At 46.1% G+C, this 24,215-nt stretch overlaps 1 protein-coding gene across 1 annotated transcript; it reads right to left on the bottom strand.

Moving 5' to 3' along the window:
* Window positions 1-2,136: 2,136 nt before the first annotated feature.
* On the bottom strand, window positions 2,137-6,977 carry LOC119042616 (olfactory receptor 1361-like). The gene is made up of 2 exons (XM_037136380.2): window positions 6,950-6,977; window positions 2,137-3,083 (listed from the first exon to the last, which is right to left on the bottom strand). Exon 2 carries the CDS (start codon window positions 3,079-3,081, stop codon window positions 2,137-2,139), a length of 945 nt encoding a protein of 314 aa, XP_036992275.2. The 5' UTR covers window positions 3,082-3,083; window positions 6,950-6,977.
* Between the last annotated feature and the right edge of the window lie 17,238 nt (window positions 6,978-24,215).

The raw sequence follows: 24,215 nt of genomic DNA on the forward strand, positions 1-24,215 counted from the left end.
ACTCATATGTGTCCTGTGATGCCCAGTAGTAGTCACCCTGGTCACCTGAGCCAGGTGCTCCAGAGACGGCTCTTGTGTGGGTTGTGTGGGCCTTCCTGTTACAGCTGAACCTTGATTGCTGTTGACACATAATTGGGTGAGACTGACCCTCAGACTGTCTGGCCATGAATCCTGGCCATCACTGTAGTTGGTTAGCTGTTGGGTAAGAGCTGATGTCATGGGTTGGGACTTGCTTTAGCAGAGTTCTGGTACAAATGCACTCTTTTGGTATAATTGATGGAGCTATTGAGGGGCAATGGTCTGCTATGTTAGTTCCGGGGTCTTTTAGGAGGAGCTGAGTGCAGGCCCAGGCCAGCCGCTACCTGTACCTGGCCCTGCGTTTGATAGCTGCCTGTAACGGACTTTGAGACACCTGGTACAGGCTATGCTGAGAACCGAGGCCCCATTCTGATACATCTGGGCTTGAGGCGACTTAGCCATGGTACAGGGTGTATGGAAGCCATTTGCTGTATAATAGCCACTGAAAGCATGCTAGTGGGTTGGGTGTGGTCTCAGGGAATCACCATAGTAGGGCATCATGCTGGCCAGAATAGAGGAAACTCAGACTGGATGTGCACCAGCCGGCTATGTGGACGGAGGACTCAGCAATGAAACGATGGCATGTGCCCTCATCAGGGATGATGGACCTCATCACCCCTTACACTAACACCAGATAATTCAGTTCTCCCCACATTTCCTATGTGGTTTTCAAGCAACTGTCCTTTGCTGGAGATTAATGCAACTTTTTGTGACTGAGTGAGTGTGTGCTCAGGCCCTTTAAGAGGACACCTGGGTCTACAGCATCACTCTTCCTCTCACCCGATGGAGTCCCTGACGGTCCTCACAGCAAGATGTTGTGGGGATGTTCCTTTCCAGCACTGGGGCTCTAGTCTGGGACTTTCACTCCTCAGCTAGCTCCTCCAGAGCCCAAATATCCCTCCCTGTTCTTACTCGCCACACATGGGTGTGGAATCAGCTCATTTTGCAACTCTTCCTCTTTTACCAGTCTCAGTATGGCTCCCTCTTTACATCCTTAGTTACAGGAGTATTGTTCAGCTAGTCTGCAGCTTTTTCTCAAGGGTGGCTATTCTATAACCTAATCGTAATTTTGATGTGGCCATGGGAGGGGACAAGCACAGGGTTTACCTACTTCACTATCTCTACTGTAAGTTGATGGAACTGTTCTTTGTCCTGAGACCTATGTTGGTTATACAAATCTATACATGTCTTAAAGCTCATAGAACTATATGCCCCCAAAAGGAGCAATATTTTCAAGTTACCGTATGCAACTTCAAAATAATAAAATTAACAATAAGAAGTAAAAAAGAACATTAAACACCTCAAAAGAAAATGGTCAGGACCATTCTGATTTCTATAGTTAGTAGTTTTATGAACTTGGACAAGTTACGTTCTCTATGACCCAATTTTCTCATCTTGTACAATGGAAAAATATTTGTTATATCACCCATGAGGGGTAACGGAGTTAAGTGACATAATACAAAGGTAGTCTTTGACATATTGGAATCATTTAGTATTGTCAGTTCTATTTTATTATGCACAGGAAGATCATTGGCATGAGATCCGTGAAACTTCGCGGACACGTGTGCCTCTAGTTGGCCTTCGTGTCCTGCTTTCTGCTTTTCCTGTGTCTGAACTCTCACACTTACACTGCTCCAAACAGGCTTCTCCACTTTTCATGTGGGAGAGCATGTAGAGCCATTGAGTGTAACAAGTGCATTGCTCAGTCATTTGCAAGTCCCACACCTTAGTGGTGGCCAGTACCGTGTACCATTGCCGTGCTCATCCTTAAAAAATGCTTCCAGGTGTCACTTTGGATCAATTTCCCTTAGGTCTTAGTCTAGTTTTCATCTGCATATTGGGGACCACAGCATCAGCCCTTTCTATAGGTGTCAAATGAATGAGTTTATATGACTTCAGAGTACCTGTCAGCCTCCTTTTAAAGTAAGGCCATGACCATGAATTACAGAAATAGTTATGGAATAATTTCACATCTCTCTGGGCCTCAGTTTCTCTTTTGAAAAATGAAGAAGTGTGTATGATTTCCAATTGCCTTTTTAGCTCTGAAATTTTCTAATACTAGGATCTTGATAAAACAATTCTCCTGATAATAATTAGTTTCCTTAAGGCTCCCTTCACATCACGATTTCTCAAGCTATAGATGAAGGGATTGATGAGGGGGGTCAGCACGGTGAAGACGACAGTGGCCACCATGTCCCGTCCTGAGTAGGAGGATGAAGGGTGCATATAGACCCCCAGGACTGTCCCATAAAAGAGGGAGACCACAATGACGTGGGATCCACACGTGGACAGAGCTTTCCTTAGTCCGCGGGCCGTTGGCAGCTTCAGTACATTAGAGAGGATGTAAGCATAGGAAATGATTATACATGAAAACGGTATCAGAAATACCAGCCCACCCACAGTGAGGACCATCACGTCATTGACGAAGGTGTCAGAACAGGACAGCTTTAGAACTGCATAGGGGTCACAGAAGAAGTGGTGGACAACATTGCTGGAACAGAATGTGAGCTGAACCATGAGGACAGTGTGAAGGAGAGCATGCAGGTTTGTGATGACCCAAGACACCGCCACCAGCAGGACACAGAGTTGGGGCCTCATGATCACGGTGTACCGGAGCGGGCAGCAGATAGCAGTGTAACGGTCGTAGGCCATCACGCTCAGGAGGAACCCGTCCATGTTGCCAAAAGTGATGAAGAAGTAGGCCTGGGTCATGCACTCCACATAGGAGATGGACTTGCTTCCCACCATGTGATTCACCAGCGTCTTGGGCATGGTGACTGATGACAAGCAGATGTCGACACAGGAGAGGTTGGCCAGGAAAAAGTACATGGGTGTGTGGAGACAACTGTCACAGCTGATGGCCAAGATGATGAGAAGGTTCCCGATGACGGTGAGCAGGTACATGCACAGGAACAAGCCGAAGGAAACCTGTTCCCGCCCCAGCTGCTCGGAGAGTCCCAGAAGAAGGAACTCTGTGACTCCGGTCTGGTTGGCTCTGCCCATGTCTGCAGCTGAGAAAATGTGGTGAAAGGTAAAAGGAGCGATTTCATTTGCCGGACTTGCAATTTCCTTATGGATAGTGGATCCAAAGTTTGTTTTTTAATGAATATTACTTCAAATATAAAGTTAGATGAGATGGTAATAATATGTCATGATTTAAAAAAGATTTTGTGACACTATTTTTATCATTGTTTGAGAATTAATTTACAATGAGGTGATTCTCTAGAGGTAGTTTTAATGAAAAAGCCAGTGAATTTGTATACATTTAATCAGTTATTTTTGACTGCATCCAGCTTAATGGCGATTTCACTAACATTTAGTGAATATCTGTAGGCACAAAGTATTTTTACTATGTTGTTTCTTTTTATCCTAGGAATGAATTCTGTCCATCTTCTGTGAGACAGTGGTGAGGGGATCAGAGGAAGAAATTGAGACTCAGAAAGACGAGATGGTGACACATTGACCCAGAAACTTGTTACTGAAGTTCCTTGGCACACCCAAAAATACATTATTCGGTGATCTGACAAAAAGATAGGTGTGATTTTGATTCATTCACACCAGATGGGTATTGTTGTGTTGGCTGCTGTCATTATTTTATTTGACAGTTTGGGGAAGGAAGTCAGTGTCCCTGGCTAAATAGTCAAGGACTATAGGTTTTAAAAATTCTTCCAAGCTCTTGCCAGGTTGCTCAGATGGTTCGAGTGTCCCGATACGTCAAGGTTGCAGGTTGGACCCCCCAGTCAGGGCACGTACATGAATGAGCCAATGAGTGCATAGATAAGTTGAACAACAAATTGATGTGTGTCTGTCTGTCTCTCCCTTCCTCTCTCTTGCTAAAATGAATAAATGAATAAATAAATAAATAAATTAATTAATTAATTAATAGAAAATTCCTGTGGCACACTGGTTGAAAATGATGGATTAGAGCAATAGGATCCATAACATCTACAGTCCTAAAACAATGAAAATGCTTTAAAATTAAAAGTTTTAATTTTTAAGTAAAAAATGAAAACCTTTCCCCAAAATTCCTTCCAGTTTTACCTCCATATTTCGATTAGCTACCATTTATTTAAAATAAGTGTGAACGAGGTATAGCAGGATGGCAGTGCCTTTCCCCCTGTTATCTGAGAACTGTGGATAAAGCCAGAAAAAGCTCACCAGGCTCTAAGTAACTCCAAAGCCATCTGAGAGCTGCCAGCATTAAGGTTAGCCACTTCCTGCCAGTGTTTGCTGGGACACTGCCCCTAACTGCAAGTCACTGTGGCAAGGGGCTGAGAGGTGACAGGGCAGCAATTCTGGTGGGAGGCTGTGCCCTGCCCTCACACTGTCATGCCCATAGATATGTTCGGACACAGTCTTTCCTGTAAGTTAGCCAGGCAACTGCTGGGCTCGCTGCCCACTGAGCAGCCCGGCACCGAGGAACAGGCAGGAGTCACACACGGTAACTGTGCTGTCCACTCAGCTTGTATTGAGTGCAGGGTCACTCAGAGTGGGACATCAACGTGCGTTCATATCCTACTCACACTCTAACGACCTAAGAGAATTGTAACACAGACACAGCAATCAATGGGGAATAACAAACCCAAGTCCCAGAGTTTCCTTTGGTGGGTCCAGGAGACAGCAAGATGGGCAAGGGAGTCATCAGCATCTTGCAAGGGAGAATCTCTGGAGCCAGGTGGGCAGCAGGCAGACAAATCCTCGGTCCAGCAGGGCAGAGCCTCCAACAGCCGTTGCCAAGGGAGATCGGCGTGGCATGGAGCAACGCTCTGGTGTGTGGGGCTCAGCTGTCCTGGCGGTGGTCTGAACCTGCTCAGTTACACCTTCAGAGAGGTGCACTCCACCCTTTTGGGTCTTTTTGGTAAATGTCTTGACACCCCTAATGCCAAGTGTGGAATCGGCCCAGGAGCCCATCTATGAGTGGTCCCGCTCTGCAGGCACGACTGTTCTGATCGGTCTGCAGATATCTTGCATGTGACCCCTTGCCAGATGCATCTAGGGTGGGTGACTTGGGTAGTTTCTCACTTGATCCAAAGTATCATGGGTGACCGGAGGCCATGTTGGTTGATATGAATGACTCCATTTATTTTACATACTTCATGCTATCTTGACTAAACCAGTGCTATTTTATTGGTCCTGCTCTCCAAACAAATGCCTTTAGGAAAGAAAAGTGGGATTTCTAGTGTCCAAATCTGAGGGAGGGGAGCACCAAGAAAATTCCTCCAAAAAACTGAGATGCTCACATGGTGGGGAGACTATCATTTGATTTTCTGAGTCGGAGAAGTCTGCTCAGCTAACGGGCTTGTTGATGGCCCTTGTTCCCTCTCAGCAGGGCAGGTACGATGGATAGGGGTGGTAGAGCTGAGTGGGATGGAGGGAAGGGACCTGGCACTTGCTGTTTGTCATCATAAAGTGATGTATGTGGGCTGGAGCTCGTGGAAGGCACCTGACATGGGACATCTTTGCAATACTGAAGGCAAAGTGGTGCCCCCCAGGAAAGGAGATGCTCTCGATAAAACATGGCAGAATAAACTGCATTTGGGTGAGGCTTTCCAGAATTACAGAGGCCAATTGAGTGCTGGCTCTCCAACCCCTGAGACCACGTGGGGGTCCTTGGAGAACCCTCAGTGAGAAGCTCACAGCGATGAGCCCTCAGAGCCAGCTTGTGTATTCCTGCCATGTTCCGTGACGGCCAGAAAAGCAGCCGACACCAAGAGAGGAAGGGCAGCTTCCTTACATAGTCAAGAACAGTGATACCTCCTGGATTTCCCCTCTCTCTTTCTTGCCCCAACTCAGGAAGAGCTAATTCTGGAAGAGTACAGGGGAAGAGCTGCCTGAGACGGACCGAATCTGCCACCATTCACCCTCTCCCCACCATACTCCGAGCCACAAAACATTGTAGGCGAGTGAACACAGACAATTGAAGTTTTAGAATGTTTTTGACCACTGAATCACTGAGAGTGATTTTTATAATATGCAGTGGCTTAAAGTGGTGGAATCTGGCCAGGGTGTTTTTATGAGAGCTAGCCATAGAAGATCAGTTACAAGAAAAAGTACCGTCATTTCATGGTTTAAACCCCAACAAGCTGAGATTCCACACTGAGCAGTAGGTCACGTACTGAACTGATCTTACTATGATTGGATAGCCACCACACACCTCTTGATTTTAGTTTAACCCCCCCCCCTCCGACAGCGTCCTTACAGTGAGAGAGTGCTCCTCCTGGTCCCCCTGGCAATAACGTTATTTTGTGTAACTTCTATAGGCTTGCAGTTTTGTGCATTAGCCTCTTGTGAGCCTTGTTGGTGTGTGACTGTCTCTGAAATGTCTGCCATATCTGTAGCAGTGAGAGGCTGTTTCTGAGGCTGCTTGTGCCTGGGCCCCGGGCTGAGCCAACTCCCCTTGGTGGGGCTCCCTATGACATGCATGCAGCCTCCCTCTGAAACACCTTTATTCTGACCACAGCGAATGAACATGGGGAAGCAGCTGGAGAAAAGGTGGAGATCAGAGGCAGAACTGGAACTCTTGACTGTCTGACAGAGTGGTCTCTTTTGTGGGCATGGAGGGTGGCTCTTGACTGTACTTCTGGGATGGATCTGAGGAGCTAGTCCCTGGTCCTAGCACCACTAAGCTTAGTCATCTCCTTCCTTCCCCACGGCTTGCTTTTCTGCTTCCATCTCAGAAATGCACTTGCTCTGTTCTGCAACGGGCACCACACCCTGACAGGAAAAAAGCCTGCACCTGTCCAATCAAGAGACGTTCCCCCTTGGAACTTGGTTAGTTGCAAAAGGATTCACTGGGTCTGTTTTTCCCAGTGTGAACCTGTGCGTGTGTGGGGGAGATAACCTTGCCCTCACCTGCTTTCCCAGTTCTTACCTGGCTGCTCTCTGCTGCTGTCAGATGCTTCCAAGGACCCACTTGTCATCCCCACCTGGTCCTTGTCTGACCCTGGCTGATGGGAAAGGCTCAGCCAGGGCTGAGGATGCGGGAACCTCTTCTCACTGGAGGAAACATTACAGTTCAGCACTGTGGCTCTTGGGCTTTGTTGAGTAGGAGCAAATAAACAGATCTTCTGTCCCTGGAGATCAGGCCTTTCATGGGGGACCAGGACAGCAATGGCTACCTTGTGTGGACGTCCCTGGGGGGATTTCCCAGGGCTCCTCATCAGAGGCTCACACACTAACTCTCTGTGTTCCTGTTCTGTTCCAGCTCTTGGTATCAGCTTGGGTGTCACTGCCTCAAGTACACCTCATGCCCATGTCCCAGACAAAATGTACCTGGTCCCCTGATCTGTATCCTGAATTTATCTAAAGAAAAAAGGGAAGCCACTGAAGATACTGGCCCACAGAGAATTGTGGCCACTCTGTTCTGTGTACCCTGTTCCCTGTGCTGACTCCCATTTGTGTGGTCCTGAAGCCATTGAAACCCTGAACTCTTTCTCTTTGAAATGCAAGGTTTTAAAAAAGAACCAAGACAAAACAAAAATCAAATACAAGGTTTGATTGTTGATGTGTACTAAGAAGTAGTGACTAACAGCAGAACCTCAATTCTGTGTTTTAGTCTCTGTCATAGTTCCTGTGCCCATGACATTGGAAACTGGAGGCGCCGCTTGGAGGTGCTGGCCTGTGGACAAGGGGTAGGGAATACTGGGTGTGGGTGTGCAGTGGTTATCCAAATACACAGTAGCTGTGCCTGGGCCCCGGGCTGAGCCGACTCCCCTTGGTGGGGCTCCATATGACATGCTGGCTACTGGTAGTTGGGTGTGTATTAGAATCTATTTGTGTGTCATTCAAAGAGTAATATTTAAAGCAACAATTATTCAGAGCATAATTTTTAAAAGATGAATTTTAAAAGCCCACATAAAAAAAACACAAATATGAAATTGGGCAAAGATGTGTTAGGTAAAGGCAGAAATTAGGGAAAAATGGTTGCATTCATATGTATAGATAAAGCAGTAATTAAGCCAAATAAAGCATAGATCATAACAGTTATAAAACATAAAAAGCAATGTAAAAGTAGTTCGTATAAGAAAAAATTTGAGGACTTCTGCTAAGATGGAAGTGTAGGTAGCAACACTGTGCCTCCTCTCACAACCAAGTTTAAAGACAACAAAGTTTTAGTAACAAAAATGCAGCCAAAACACAGAAAATTGAACTATACGGAAGTCCGACAATGATGGAACAGTTCAGCAAGACCAGTAAGAGGGGCAGAGCCAGCAGCAGAGCGGGGTTGGGGAGGAGAGATCCCGTGGATTGACCCAGGTGCACAGGCAGCTGGTGGCCAATCCCAGGCATGGGGTAGCAATGGGCAGACCCAGTGAAGGCCCAAGGTGGCAGGCTGACCGCGGTCACACATTTGGGCACAGATAAACCAGGTGGAGGAGTGAGCAGTGAGAGGGACCAGACCACGCAGGCCCCAGCAGCAGGAAGCAGCAGAGGGGACTGCTATTGCCCCTCTTTGACCCCACCCCCACATACAGCGTCACAAACCAGCGACCTGGGTGGCCCCGCCCTGGTGAACACCTAAGGCTCCTCTCCTCATACAGAACAGGCGCAAACAGAGCAAAACATGGCTCAAGAAGAACTCAAAGCCCCAGAGCCAATAACTCTAAGCGACCAAGAAATAGCCAACCTATCAGATGCACAGTTCAAAGCACTGGTGATCAGGATGCTCACAGAACTGGTTGATTTTAGTCACAAATTAGAGGAACAAATGAAGGCTACACTAAGTGAAATGAAGGGAAATGCACAGGAAACCAATAGTGATGGAAAGGAAATTGGGACTCAAATCAAGGGAGTGGACCAGAAGGAAGAAAGAAACAACCAAACAGAAAAGGATGAAGAAACAAGAATTTTAAAAAAATGAGGAGAGGCTTACGAACCTCCAGGACATCTTTAAACCCTCCAAAATCCAAATTATAGGAGTACCAGAAGGGGAAGAGAAAGAGCAAGTGGAAAATTTATTTGAGCAAATAATAAAGAAGAACCTCCCCAATCTGGCAAAGGAAATAGACTTCCAGGAAATCCAGGAAGCTCAGAGAGTCCCAAAGAAGTTGGACCCAAGAAGGAACACACCAAGGCACATCATCATTACATTAGCCAAGATGAAAATGAAGGAGAGAATCCTAGAAGCAGCAAGAGATAAGGGGACAGTCATCTACAAAGGAGTTCCCATCAGACTGTCAGCGGATTTCTCAAAAGAGACCTTACAGGCAAGAAGGGGCTGCAAAGAAGTATTCCAAGTCATGAAATCCAAAGACCTACAACCAAGATTGCTCTATCCAGCAAAGCTTTCATTGAGAATGGAAGGACAGATAAAGTGCTTCTCAGATAAGATCAAATTCAAGGAGTTCATCATTATCAAGCCCTCATTATGTGAAATGTTAAAGGGACTTATCTAAGAAAAAGAAGATAAAAAATAGGAACAGTGAAAGGACAGCAAACTCACGGTTATTAACAACCACACCTAAAACAAAAGCAAGCTAAGAGGACAGCTAGGTCAGAAGCAGGACCATAGAAATGAAGATCACATGGAGGGTTAGCAACAGGGGAGTGAGAGGAGGAGAAGGGGGGAGAAGGTACAGAAAATGAGTAGTATAGATGGTAGGTAGAAAATAGATAGGGGGAAGGCAAGAATAGTATGGGAAATATAGAATCTAAAGAACTTGAGATGCGGAGGAGGGGGGGAAATGGTGGGGAAGAGGGTGTGCAGGGGGGAGGGGAATAAAGGGGGGGGAATAGAACAACTGTAATGGCATAATCAAGAAAATAGGGAGGCTGCTGGGAAGATGGCGACGGAGTAAGACGGAGCTGATGCTAGCTCCTGTACTCATGGGTGAAAATCCTGGCAGATCTATAGAGAAACAGTACAATAAACCATCGGTTACCCAGCATTTATGAAATTAAAAGACCAGAGATTGTGACCGACGCTGAAACACCAGACAGCAGCAGAGTCAGCTACTGGAGTTGGGACACACGCGGCCCCTGTGCTGCCGCCAGAGCAACAGGCCTGGGAGCCGGACACTCCAAGCCCCTGTGACGGTCCTAGGCGACAGAGGAGTCAGGAACCGGAGCTGGGACATTCTCGGCCCCTGTGCCGATGCCATAGCTACCGGCCTGGGCAACAGAAGAGTCAGTTGCAGGAGCTGGGACACCGGAGGCCCCTGTGACGCCGCCATAAAGACCGCCCTGGGCGCCGGGAAGCCAGCTACGGGAGCTGGGACATTCTCAGCCCCTGTGCCACTTCCATAGCGATAGGACCGGACGCCAGTGAGTCAGGTACGGGAGCCGGGATGCTCCAAACCCCTGTGACAGCCCTGGGCGGCAGAAGAGCCAGCTACGCAGCCGAGGCATTCTTGGCCCCTGTGCCGCTGCCGTAGTAACCGGCCTGGGCGCTTGAGGAGGCGGCTACTAGAGCCGGGACATTCAGCAGTGGTTGGCGACCAGCACGAGGACCAGCGTGAGAGTAGGTGGAGATGAAGAACATCAAGAAACTTCAAGGAGTCTGCACTACTGAACTTCACAAGGATCATACCACAGAAGTTCACTCCATAAAACCAGGGTTTCGGAACAGATCAATTTTAGAAGCAGAGGCTAACAAGAAGAGTCTCAAACAATGAGAAGACAAAGAAACAATCCCCAAATGAAAGAAAAAGCAGAAACTTCAGAAAGAATGTTAGATGAAATAGAGGCTAGTCAATTATCAGATAATGAATTCAAAGCACTGGTTATTACGAAGTTCAAAGAGCTCACAGTGAACTACTAGAAACCACAGGGGAACTACAATGATCTCTCTGCAAACTATACCAACGTGAAAAAGGAAATGGAAACTATCAGCAAGGGACAAGAGGAAATGAAGAATACAATTTCTGAATTGAAGAACACAGTAGAAAGTTTCAAAAGTAGGATATATGAAGCGCAGGATAGGATTATGAAAAGAGGCTTAGAAAGAATGAAGAGGGATTAAGAGAAATGCAAGACAATATGAAACGTAATAATATCCGAATAATAGGAATACCAGAAGGAGAAGAGGAAGAACAAGGGATAGAAAACGTATTTGAACGAGTAATGAGAGAAAATTTCCCTAATTTTACAAGAGAAAGTCACACAAATCCAGGAATCACAGAGAGTCCCAATCAAGAGGAACCTAAGGAGGCCTGCTTCAAGACACATCATCATCAAAATGGCAAAATTCCAAGACAAAGAGAGAATCTTAAAGGCAGCAAGGGAGAAAAAAGAAATAACATACAAGGGAGCCCCAATAAGGTTAGCTACTGAATTCTCAATGGAAACACGTCAAGCAAGAAGAGAATGGCAAGAAATATTCCAAGTAATGAGAACCAGAGGCCTACAACCAAGGCTACTTTACCCAGCAAGGCTCTCAATCAAGATAGATGGCCAAATAAAGAGCTTCCAGGACAAAAGAAGCCTAAAAGAATACGCCTCCACCAAACCAGCTCTACAAGAAATACTGGAAGGATTGCTTTAAGGGAAGGAAGGATAAGAGGGAGACAGAGAGGAACACAGGTACAAAAATGGCAATGAATAAGTACCTATCAATAATAACCTTAAACATAAATGGACTAAATGCTCCAATCAAAAGACACAGAATAGCTCAATGGATAAGAAAGCATGACCCACACATATGCTGCCTACAAGAGACCCACCTCAGGACAAAAGACCATCACAGACTAAAAGTGAAAGGCTGGAAACAAGTTTTCCAAGCAAATGGACAAGAAAAAAAAGCTGGGGTAGCAATTCTCATATCGGACAAAATAGACTTCAAAAAAAAAAAAGGCCATAAAGAGAGACCCAGAAGGTCACTTCATTATACTCAAGGGAAGAATCCACCAAGAAGACATTAACATTGTAAACATATATGTACCAAACATAGGGGCACCCAAAGATATCAAGAAAATCTTAGAGGACTTCAAGAAAGATATTGACAGCAACACAATTATAGTGGGGGATTTTAACACCCCACTATCAAGAATGGACAGATCTTCCAAACAAATTATCAACAAAGATATTGTGGCATTAAACAATACCCTACATGAAATGGCCTTAACTGATATATATAGAGCCCTTCATCCCAAAGAAGCTAAATACACATTCTTTTCAAATGCACATGGAACATTTTCAAAGATAGACCACATGATAGGGCACAAAACGAGCCTCAAAAAATTCAAGAAAATTGAAATCATACCAAGCATCTTCTCTGACCACAAGGGACTGAAATTGGAAAGCAACCCCAAAGAAAAAAACCCAAAGCACCCAAAATCATGGAGACTGAATGGTATGCTATTAAACAACGAATGGGTCAAGAATGAAATTAGGGAAGAAATCAAAACGTTTCTGGAAACAAATGAAAATGATCTCACAACAACCCAAAACTTATGGGACACAGCCAAGGCAGTCCTGAGAGGGAAGTTTATAGCAACACATGCCTACCTAAAGAAGATAGAAACATTTCAAACAAACAACCTAACTCTATGGCTGCAAGAACTCGAGGAACAACAACAAAGACAGCCCAGAGCAAGCAGAAGGAAGGAAATAACCAAGATTAGAGCAGAATTAAATGACATAGAAACTAAAAGCACAATTTTAAGGATCAATGAATCCAGGAGTTGGTTCTTTGAGAAGATAAACAAAATAGACAAGCCTTTAAGTAGGCTCATCAAGAAAAGAAGAGAGAGGACACAAATAAACACAAACAGAAATGAAAGAGGAGAGATTACAACTGATACCACAGAAATAGAAAGGATTGTAAGAAATTACTATGAAGAACTGTATGCCAAGAAATTTGAAAACCTAAGGGAAATGGACACATTTCTAGAAAAATACAATCTTCCAAAACTCAGTGAAAAAGAAGCAGAAAATCTAAATACACTGATAACAGCAAAAGAAATTGAAGCAGTAATCAAAAAACTCCCATCACACAAAAGCCCTGGAGCAGATGGTTTCACAGGAGAATTCTACAAAGCATTTAAGGAAGAGCTAACCCCTACTCTCCACAGACTATTCCAAAAAATCCAGAAGGATGGAAAACTCCCAAATTCTTTTTGTGAAGCCAGCATCATCTTAATTCCAAAACCAGACAGAGACACAAGAAAGAAAGAAAACTTCAGGCCAATATCACTGATGAACATAGATGCTAAAATCCTCAACAAAATATTGGCAAATCGCATCCAACAATATATCAAAAAGATCATACACCAAGACCAAGTGGGATTCATCCCAGGTATGCAAGGATGGTTCAATATTGGCAAATCAGTAAATGTAATACATCACATAAACAAAAGCAAAGACAAAAATCACATGATCATATAAATAGATGCGGAAAAAGCTTTCGATAAGGTACAACAGCCATTTATGATAAAAACACTCAGCAAAGTGGTAATACAGGGAGCATTTCTCAAAATAATAAAGGCCATATATGCGAGACCTACAGCCAATATCATACTCAATGGGAAAAAACTAAAATCTTTTCTACTAAGATCAGGAACAAGACAAGGATGTCCACTTTCACCACTTCTATTCAATATAGTATTGGAAGTTTTAGCCACAGAGATCAGGCAAGAAAAGGAAATAAAAGGCATCCAAATAGGAAAGGAGGAAGCAAAACTGTCACTGTTTGCAGATGACATGATAGTGTACACGGAAAATCCTATAGACTCTACCCAAAAACTGCTCGAAGTAATTAATGAATTTGGCAAAACAGCTGGCTACAAAGTCAATATCCAGAAATCAAAGGCATTTTTGTATACCAACAATGAATCAGCAGAAGCAGAAATCAAGGAAAAAATCCCATTCGATATAGCAAAAAGAAAAAATAAAATATCTGGGAATAAACCTAACTAAGGAGGTAAAAAACCTATATGCAGAAAACTACACAGCCCTGAAGAAAGAAATCAAGGAAAACACAAACAAATGGAAACATATACCTTGTTCATGGATTGGAAGAATTAACATCATCAAAATGTCCATACTACCCAAAGCAATATACAGATTCAATGCAATACCTATTAAAGTACCAATGGCATATTTCACAGACATAGAAAAAAACACTTCAAAAATTTATATGGAACCATAAACGAGCCCGAATAGCAGCTGCTCTTTTGAGAAAAAAGAACAAAGTAGGAGGGATCACAATACCTGATATCAAACTGTATTACAAGGCCACTGTCATCAAAAGCCTGGTACTGGCATAAAAACAGGCACATAGACCAATGGAACAGAACAGAGAGCCCAGAAATCAACCCAACTCTCTACAGTCAATTAATATTTGACAAAGGGGGCAGTAACATAAAACGGTGTAAAGATAGCCTCTTCAACAAATGGTGTTGGGAGAACTAGACAGCTCCGTGCAAAAAAATGAAACTTGAGCACAGACTTACACCATATACCAAAATAAATTCACGATGGATAAAAGACTTAAATATAAGCCATGACACCATTGAAGTCCTAGAGGAGAACATCAGCAAGAAAATCTCAGATATTTCACGCAGCAACTTTTTTACCGATATGTCCCCTAGAGCAAGGAATATAAAGGAAAGAATAAACAAATGGGATCTCATCAAAATAAAAAGCTTCTGCGTGGCTAAAGAAAACAGTATTAAATTAGCAAGACAACCAACTGTATGGGAAAACATATTTGCCAATGACACCTCAGACAAAGGTTTAATCTCCAAAATATACAAAGAACTTACACAACTCCACTCTAAGAAGACAACCAGCCCAATTAAAAAATGGGAAAAGGACTTGAACAGACACTTCTCCAAGGAGGACATACAGAACATCCAGACACACATGAAGAAATGCTCAATATCGTTAGCTATCAGAGAGATGCAAATTAAAACCACAATGAGATGCCACTTTACACTGGTCAGGATGGCTATCATAAACAAAGCAACAAACAACAAATGTTGGAGAGGGTGTGGGGAAGGGGGTCCTTAGTTCACTGTTGGTGGGATTGCAGACTGGTACAACCATTATGGAAAACAGTATGGAATTTTCTCAGAAACATAAAAATGGACCTGCCTTTTGACCCAGCAATTCCACTGCTGGGATTATATCCTAAGAATCCTAAAACATCAATTTCAAAGAACCTATGCACCACAATGTTCATAGCAGCACAATTTACAATAGCCAAGAGTTGGAAGCAACCTAGGTGCCCATCAGTAAATGAATGGATCCAAAAATTGTGGTACATATACACAATGGAATTCTATGCAGCAGAGAGAAAGAAGGAGCTACTACCTTTTGCAACAACATGGATGGAACTGGAAAGCATTATGCTAAGTGAAATAGGCCAGGTGTTGAAAGACGAATACCATATGATCTCACCATTAACAGGAAGCTAAACAACAAAACAGACAAGCAAGCAGAAAAAAAAACAACCAAAGACACTGAAATAGAGAACAAGGGGACAGTGACCAGAGGGGAGAAGGAAGGGAAGTTAAGGGGAAACAGGGGGAGGGATTTGGAGGAACAAATAGGAAGGACGCAGGGACAAGAACTAAGGGGGGTGGAAATGGGAGGGAGGTGGGGAGCAAGGGGCGGGGGAGGCTGGGATGGGAAAAATAGACAAAAAAACTGTACTTGAAAAATAACTAAATAAAATTAAAAAAAGAAAATATATTTTAAAAAATAAAATAAAATAAAAAGAAAAAAATCTTGGGGACTTCTGGCCAAGATGGAGAAGTAGGTGGACACATTGTGCCTCCTCGCACAACCAAAAGAAGGACAACAACAAATTTAAAAACAAAAACAGAATTGAGAGAAAAATCAAACTGTATGGAAGTCCAACAGCCAAAGAGTAAAGGAGAAGCACTCACCCAGACCACTAGGAGGGGTGGAGATGGGCAGCCAGGTGAATAGGACAGAAGGCAAGGCGGTGGCTGGTGGACCAAGTGGTCTCACATTCATGTGCAGATAAACCAGAAGGAACAACTGGGAAGCAAGACAGGTCCACAACCCAGGGTTCCAGTACCCAGAAATAAAGCCTCAAACCTCTGACTGAAAACACCTGTGGTGGTTGAAGCGGCAGCGGGAGAGACTTCCAGCCTCACAGAAGAGTCCATTGGATAGAACCACAGGGCCCTAGAATGCACACAAACCCACCCACCTGGGAACCAGCACCAGAAGGGCCCAGTTTGATTGTGGGTAGTGGGGAAGTGACTGAAAGCTGGCAGAGAGTGGAGCAAGTGCCATTGTTCCCTCTCAGACCCTCCCCCACGTATCGTGTCACAACACAGCTGCGTGGGTGGCACCACCCTGATGAACACTTAAGGCCCTGCCCCTTACTGGGTAACAGGCACTTGGAGACAACAGCAACAAAAAATGGCCCTAATGAAAGAATAAAGCTCCAGAAAAGATACAACTAAGTGAGAAAGACACAGCCAACCTATCAGATACGCAGTTCAAAACACTGGTTATCAGGTTGCTCCAGGAACTCACTGGGCACTTCAACAAGATAAAAAAGACCCAGGCAGCAAGGAAGGTCACATTATGTGAAATGAAGAAAAATCTACAGGGTACCAACAGTGACGGGAATGAAACCAGGACTCGAATAAAGGACTTGGAGCAGAAGGAAGAAACATTCAACCAGAACAGAATGAAGAAGGAAGAATTCAAAAAAATTGAGGAGAGGCTTAGGAACCTCCAGGACATCTTTAAATGTTCCAACATCCGAATTATAGGGGTGCCAGAAGGAGAAGAGGAAGAGCAAGAAATTGAAAACTTATTTGAAAAAATAATAAGGGAGAACTTCCCCAATCTGGCAAAATAAATATACTTCCAGGAAGTCCAAGAAGCTCAGAGAGTCCCAAAAAAGTTGGACCCAAGGAGGAACACACCAAAACACATCATAATTACATTATCCAAGATTAAAGATAAGGAGAGAATCTTCAAAGCAGCTTGAGAAAAGAAGACAGTTACCTACAAAGGAGTTCCCATAAAACTATCAGCTGATTTCTCCAAAGAAGCCTTGCAGGCAAGAAGGGGCTGGAAAGAAGTATTCCAAGTCATAAAAGGCAAGGACCTACACCCAAGGTTACTCTATCCAGCAAAGCTTTCATTTAGAATGGAAGGTCAGATAAAGTGCTTCTCAGATAAGGTTAAGTTAAAGAAGTTCATCATCACCAAGCCTTTATTATATGAAATGTTAAAGGGACTTATCTAAGAAAAAGATAAAAACTATAAAGGGTATAATGATAACAAACTCACAGCTATTAACTTAATCTAAAAAAACAACTAAGCAAACAACTAGAACAGGAACAGAATCATGAAAATGCAGATCACATGGAGGGTATCAGCGGGGGCGTGGGAGTAGGATAGAGGAGGGAAAGGTACAGGGAATAAGAAGCATAAATAGTAGATAGAAAAATAGACAGGGGAGGGTAAGAATGGTGTAGGAAATATAGAAGCTAAGGAACTTACATGTATGACCCAAGGACATGAACTAAAGTGGGCAAATGCAGGTGGGACGGGGTGCGCAGGGCAGAGGGGAATAAAGGGGGGAATGGAAGAACTGTAATAGCATAATTAATAAAATTTATTTAAAAGTATTTATATATATATTTTAAAGCAACATAATAAGAGCTTTCAGTCAAGATGGCAAAGTACATGTGGTCCTTGTATCCTACCACAGCCAGTCCAAAATTACAACTAAACTACAGAACTATTATTGTTGCGAACTTCCTGAAATCCACCTGAATGCAATTCCCATAACTAAGGGTAGAAAGCAGAAACCATGGTGGGAACGGTGGGAAAAGCAGGGAGACACAGAGTGGGCTGATCCCACCCCACACGTGGCAGTTAGAAATGGGGAGGGACATCTCAGCTGCCGAGGTCCCTTCTGAGGAGCATGGAGTCCCAGCCCCACACCGGGACCCTCAGTCCAGGGTCCAGGCCCCAAGAAGAGAAGTGCTTATAACTTTGGGCTGTGAAAACCAGTGGGGATTGTGGGCCAGTGAGACAGAGGGTTTCTGGAGTCCCAGGCAACTCCTCTCAAGGGCCAGCGCAAGGACTTACCTGCACTGAGCGGCTCTGAGCTCCAGCACTGGAGCAGCAGCTTGAAGGGCACGTCAGGGACATATAGGGAGGAACCAAATTATCGGGCTTTGGGATAAGGGCTGAAAGGGGCCTATAAACTTTGTCCAACCAAAACAGAAGTGCTGGCAGAGGCCATTGCTCAGAGAACAATGCTGAGCTCCCCCCTCCCCACACATCCGAGTCACCAGACCGTGCCACAGTTTGGTCTCCACCCACCCGGCTAACACTGTTTCCCTACCCTAGTGATTCCCCGAGACCCCACACCACCCAACTTTGGGGCCCACCCAAGCCTGTCCGATGGCTTTCCTGTACACGTGGCCTGTTGTAGCTCATGCTGTGGACCTTTCTAAACTCAACAATTTACAAACCCCAAACAAGCAGCATCTGGCCCCGGCATGCCCTTGCGCATGGCCCCAGGTCCTGCACGGGTGGCAGCCAGCCTCAGTCTGCATGTTGGCCTGTCCTGGGCACCTCCAAGCCCAGCACATATAGAAGCCATCTGTTACTAGCTTTGTAGCTCATGCTGGGTGCCACCATCATGAGATAAATAATTTATCAGATAAATGATCTGCAGATATTTTCTCCCATTCTATGAGCTGTCTTTTCACTGTCTTGATACTGTCTTTGATGTATAAAAGGTTTTCATTTTGATAAAGTCCAGTTTATCTGGGGTGGGGGTTGTTGCTCGTGCTTTTAGTATTATATCCAAGAAATCATTGCCAAATCCAATATAATGGAGCATTCTTCTTATATTTCTTGCTAGAAGTTTTATAATGTTAATTATTTTTTTAAGGGTCCAAGAGTCCATCAGCTCATGGCAAGATGTGAAATGATTAGTGGCGACGGAAGCAGGCACCAGCAGCCACGTGCCAGCCCTCCTGTGGGACCCTGCCCTGCAGAACACTGGGGGGTGGCATTTCCTGGGGGGCGGGGGGGGGGGCTTCCTGAAGAAACGAAGCCCAGCAGTTCAGGGACAGACACGAAGGAATCCCAGAGACCACTGGGGAAGAGCACAAAGTAGGAAGCTGTTGTGAACGTGGGGAGGGGCTGCGGGGGACTGTACTGCGGGAGGATTTGAATCTCCAAACTAAGTAAGAGGGAAACAAACGCACTAGCGGGGTCTCCTGGGTCTGGGGCAGGGGTGGGGGCAGCAGAGGCCGGGACCTGATGGCAGGTTCCTCTCTCCCACCTCTTCCCCCAGCAGCTCTCCAGGTCTCTGGGTCGGGGCTGAGGCGCTGGCGTGGGAAGCCAGCGAGCTGGAGACCTCGACGAGGACCCCCCGCCCCCCCAACAACACGGTGTAGCTTCTGCTTCTCTGCCGGCATGGCCCGGCTTCGTGCCTCTTCGCCTGGACCACGCAGACCGGGTCTGGGCCTGGGAGGGTGCGGACTGGCCCCTGTCCGTTCAGTTTCCACTCCGTCTTCTCCTGCATGTTTGGGCGCCTGGACTTGGATGGAGGCTGGACCTTGGTCTGTGCACTGAGACCCCAACTTCTTGGGCACAGGGCTGTGGCTGGAGTTGGGAAGGCAGCTGCCGGTGGAGCGGCACAAAGGCTATCTGCACAATCCTGGGAGGTGGCGCGGGGCTACGACAGGAGCGTCTGAGGGAAGCACGGGAACCCCGCGGACGGACGCGACCAGTGGGTGAGATACTGCACAGGAGCCATAGTGGAGCCAGGAGCAGTCGGGCCACTGGCGCCATCGGGCGGGCGTGACTGGTATTGCAGACGCTGCTGACAGGAGACTGCAGGACCGCGGTCAGCGGCCCCCAGAGATCCTTTTAACTCTTCAGTTTAGGTCTACAATCCATATTTGATCAATTTTTGTATATCACGTAGGGTAAGGATAAAACTTCATTCTTTTGCATGTGCATATTCAGTTTCTTCAAAGCCATTTGTTCAAAAAACTGTCCTTTCCTCATAGAATGGTCTTGGCACCATCACTGAAAACCGTTTGACCGCACACGTGAGAATTTATTTCTGGGTTCTCTGCTCCTTTTAACTGGTTTACATGCCGGTACCCCAGTTTTGATCGCTGGAGCTTTCAGTAAGTTTTGAAACCAGGAAGTGTGAATGCTCCATCTTAAATAATTTAAAGAAATATATATTTGTTCATCCCTGAATGTCTTCATTTGTTTCTTGTCGTTCGGTGAGTCTGGTGGAGGGAAGGGGGGGCATTATGTTTGCACCGTTGCCATTCTTTCCCTTTCCCGTTATTTTCATTTTAAGACGGTCTAGACAGTATTTGCACTCAGTAGAGCGTCAGGAATCAGTAGATCGAATTTCAGGGGAAGTTGGGTAGAAATTGAATCCTGGGTAAAGGTTGGTTAATTATTGGACTTTACGGAAAGAGAAAACGATCTTCAGGAAGACAGAAAAAGTCAGGTGTTTACAAGGCCAAAAATCAAGATGGCCACAAAAACATTTCAAGACAGAAGAAATATTTCTGAGGGAAAGTATGGCCCCCAAGGTTATTTACTTGAGATTTTTAAGTACAAAGATGAAACAGAAACACATTCTTTGGTCCCTGTATGTGCTAATGAACTCTGCAAATGCTGGAACAGCCTGCTCTTCAAAGCCCAAACGCAAAGCGTGTTCCCCGTACCACTTGACTCATCCTCTTTGACAATAAACAAACATTGATTTTTAAAAATATTTCTTTAGCACTGTGACTCAATGTACTGCCAGTCAAAACCCCAGCTTGTTTTTATGGAGTTTAGCGAGCTGGTTGTAAAATCCCCACAGAAATACCAAGGGCCAAGATTAATCAAGATATGTAGGACAAAGGAAGACAAGGCAGTCAGACGTGCCCTACCTGGTGTGAAAAACCTACACAGCCACAGGGACTGAGACAAGCGGTGCTGGTGCATAAATAGAAAGGGCAACGAAGCAAAAACAGAACTCAGGCACAGATCTGGGCTGAGACCCGTAATTTATGGTGGAAGACGCTTCAGAGCAGCGAGGAAAGGGGGACATTTTCAATAAATGCCACTCAGACCACTCTAGGTCACCTCAGACCCAAGGTAAAGAGGATGTTTGACTCTAGTTTTTCTAGAAGCTTTATAAAAGGGTGGGCTGCCCTGGCCCATCCCCACAGAGCCTGAAACCCACTCTGTGTTCTCAAATGTCGGTATGAAGTTTCCAAATTCAAAGGGCTCAACGTTAAGTCAGACTGGTTTCTGCCCCCAGTCTTGAACCTGGTTCTATTTATTACCTGTGTGTGTCCTGAGACCAGGCCCGCACCCGGGCTGGACACTGTTGCTTTTGCTGGCCTGGAACACCAAAGGGATGTTCTAGTACTCATTTTACAAGCGAGGAAGGTGAGGTATAAAGTGATTTAAAAACCTGCCCCTGGTCACACACAAGGGCTGGTTCCAGAACTTGACCTCAGACTGTCAGCCCAGTATTCTGCTCGATCAGAGCATCCTTAAGGGATGGAGTTTATTGGATGTTTAGTATATTTTGTATGATCGATGTTTTCTGCAAGGTCACGGTGGGCCCAGTAGGCAGGGTGTCCTTACACGGGTGGAATGTCCTGAGGTGTCAGGTATACTGTGTACTGGGGGCCTCAGTAACTTCGGATGGCTAGAATGTCCCGGGAGCCCCAGTGTCTTGGGACATTAAAACGTCCTTCCCTCTAAGGTTGAATAACCTAGACGGGGGCCGTCCGTAGGCCCAGAGTAACACTGCAGCTGAGTAGCACGTGTTTATGTCACACAGGGGGACTTGTGAGTCCCCAGAGGGCCCTCATTTCCCAGGCCTTGAGGGAGCACTCACACAGTCAGAGAGCTGTCCAGGGGGTGGTCTCAGCCTGGGTGGTTTCCGAGTGCTCTGCGGGATTAAGATGTTCTAAATGGTCAGAACAGGGGGCGGGGGCAGGGCTGGTGTTTGGAGGACTCCAAGATATGGTGTGGGACCAAATGCCTGGAAGGTAACAGGCAAGGACTGTGGGAGACTCGGACAGTCTTGGGAAGGCAGAGGTCAGAGAGACAGAGCATCATGGGAGGCAGGGTGTTCTGGCCGCAGGATTTTTATGCTGTCAGAACATTCTTGAAGTGTCCTTACAACAACAGTAACTTTGAGGTCAGAGTGTCCTGGAAGACCAAACTTTTCACAGAATCGGGACGTCTCGGGGATTGTGCTGACCGGTGGTCCAGGGACTCCTGGGAAGCCAGGGAGCCCAGATCTGGCAGAGCTTTCGGGGCAGGTCGACAAGTCCTGCTGGGGTCTGCACGTAAAATTCGGCTGTTCCAGGCGATCGGAGTTACCTGGAGACCTGGTGGCCCTGGAGTTTGGAGAGACTTGAGTGCCAGGTGTCCCTGTACAGTCAGAATGTTCTCGGGAATCAGAGGGTCTTGGAGTAGAGGACACTAGGCAGGAGGGACAGTGTCCAGGAGGCGGAGATGTTTGGGTGGTTGGGGGAACTCGGTGGCGTCTGTGACTAGCAGGGAATGGTTTCCTCGAACAGCCAGGGTTTCTTCAGGATCAGCATAATCACCCTACGGCTTCAGGAGGTCCTGGGGGGGGGTGGTCAGCGCTGTTCTGGGCTGCCTGTGTTGGGGGCGGGGGAGGTGGCAGTGCTCAGGGGGCCTAATGAGAAGTCCGGGGCTCACAGAGTCAGAGGGCACTGAAAGGTTCAGTGTCCTGGCATCAGAAGTCCTGCCTGCCAGGGCACGTCGGACGGCCGGGGTGGCCCTGGAGAGCGGGGCGTGTCTTCCCCTGTGGCCTGACCGTCCGGCGGGTCAGCTGCGTGAGCAGAATGCCTCCCGGGCGGCTGTGAGTTCAGTGTCGGCGAATGAACAGTGTGTATTAAGTAAGGTATTTTAAATGGAAACACACATGCACCAAGGCTATGGATTGACCAGTTGACGAAAATATTGTGTCCAGAGGCTCACAGGTTCCTGTTTCCCCTGGAGCAGCGGGTCCACACCTTCACCAATTCAGCATTTGTAGTGATTTTGTGCAGCGTGGCCTCCAGTAAAGGGTCCACTGTGCTAGGTGTCCCGCTGGCAAAGCCACGGCACTGAGGTATTGAGTGATGAGCTCAGGACCGATCACATGGCCAGTAAGGACTGAGGCCGTGGCCCTCTGGCTTGAGAACCTACGCTCCTCCCTCCCACACCACTCTGCTTCTTCCAGGACAAGAGGTCCCTGGGTCAGGTGCCTTGAAGGTCAGTGCGGGGTGGGAGTTAGGATGCATTGGAGGAAAAAATGCCTCTAAATCCCCCAGCCGCCTGACGGATGGTGACATTCTGGGATGTCAAGTTGAAGTTCTGGTATTTTGGTGTCCTCAGGGAGCAGGGGCAATGGGTGGAAATGTCCTTGGGAAATTAGGTGTCTTGGAAGGCGGTCAGAATTCCCCTGCAGGGTGGGAGCAGCCTGAGGCAGCAGGGTGTGTTGGATCCTGGGCCCCTGGGGGTCGCGGCTGTCTGGGAGCTCAGGTTGCTCTTGGAGGTCACAGGAGCTCAGGTTGCTCCTGAGTCCGTGCTTCTCAACTGCAGTGTTATCGAAGACTGAGTGTTTGGGCCGATCTCCAGTCTCTGAGTTGAAGCCCTGGTCCCACTGTGGTGGTGTTTTGGGGTGGGGTCCTTTGGGAGGGGAGTTGGTGGGATAGAGGAGGTTGGGAGGGTGGGGCTGCATGACGGGATCAGTGTCTGTCCCCGTGAGAAGAGGAAGAGACGGCAGAGCTGGTTCCCCTCCGCCCTGTGAAGAGGGAAGACCCGTTGGCAACCCAGGCAAAGAGTTCCTGCCGGAGCCACTTGGCTAACACTCATCTCCGAGTTCCCAGCCTCCAGAACTGTGAGAAATGCATGTCTATCATTTAAGTCACCCAACCTTCCCTTTTGCTTATTTGTTCTGGGTTTCTTTTTCTTTCTTTCTTTTTCTTTCTTCTTTCTTTCTTTCTTTCTTTCTTTCTTTCTTTCTTTCTTTCTTTCTTTCTCTCTCTCTCTCTCTCTTTCTTTCTTTCTTTCTTTCTTTCTTTCTTTCTTTCTTTCTTTCTTTCTTTCTTTCTGGCAGCCCGAGTTCAAGAAGACAACGGTACCTTCATTCTCTCAGGAAGCCCGTGGCCATGCAGATTTGGACTCAGTAG

Source organism: Artibeus jamaicensis, unplaced genomic scaffold (genome assembly GCF_021234435.1).
Source record: "Artibeus jamaicensis isolate MK-2021 breed Jamaican fruit bat unplaced genomic scaffold, CSHL_Jam_final contig_1085, whole genome shotgun sequence".
NCBI lineage: Eukaryota > Metazoa > Chordata > Mammalia > Chiroptera > Phyllostomidae > Artibeus > Artibeus jamaicensis.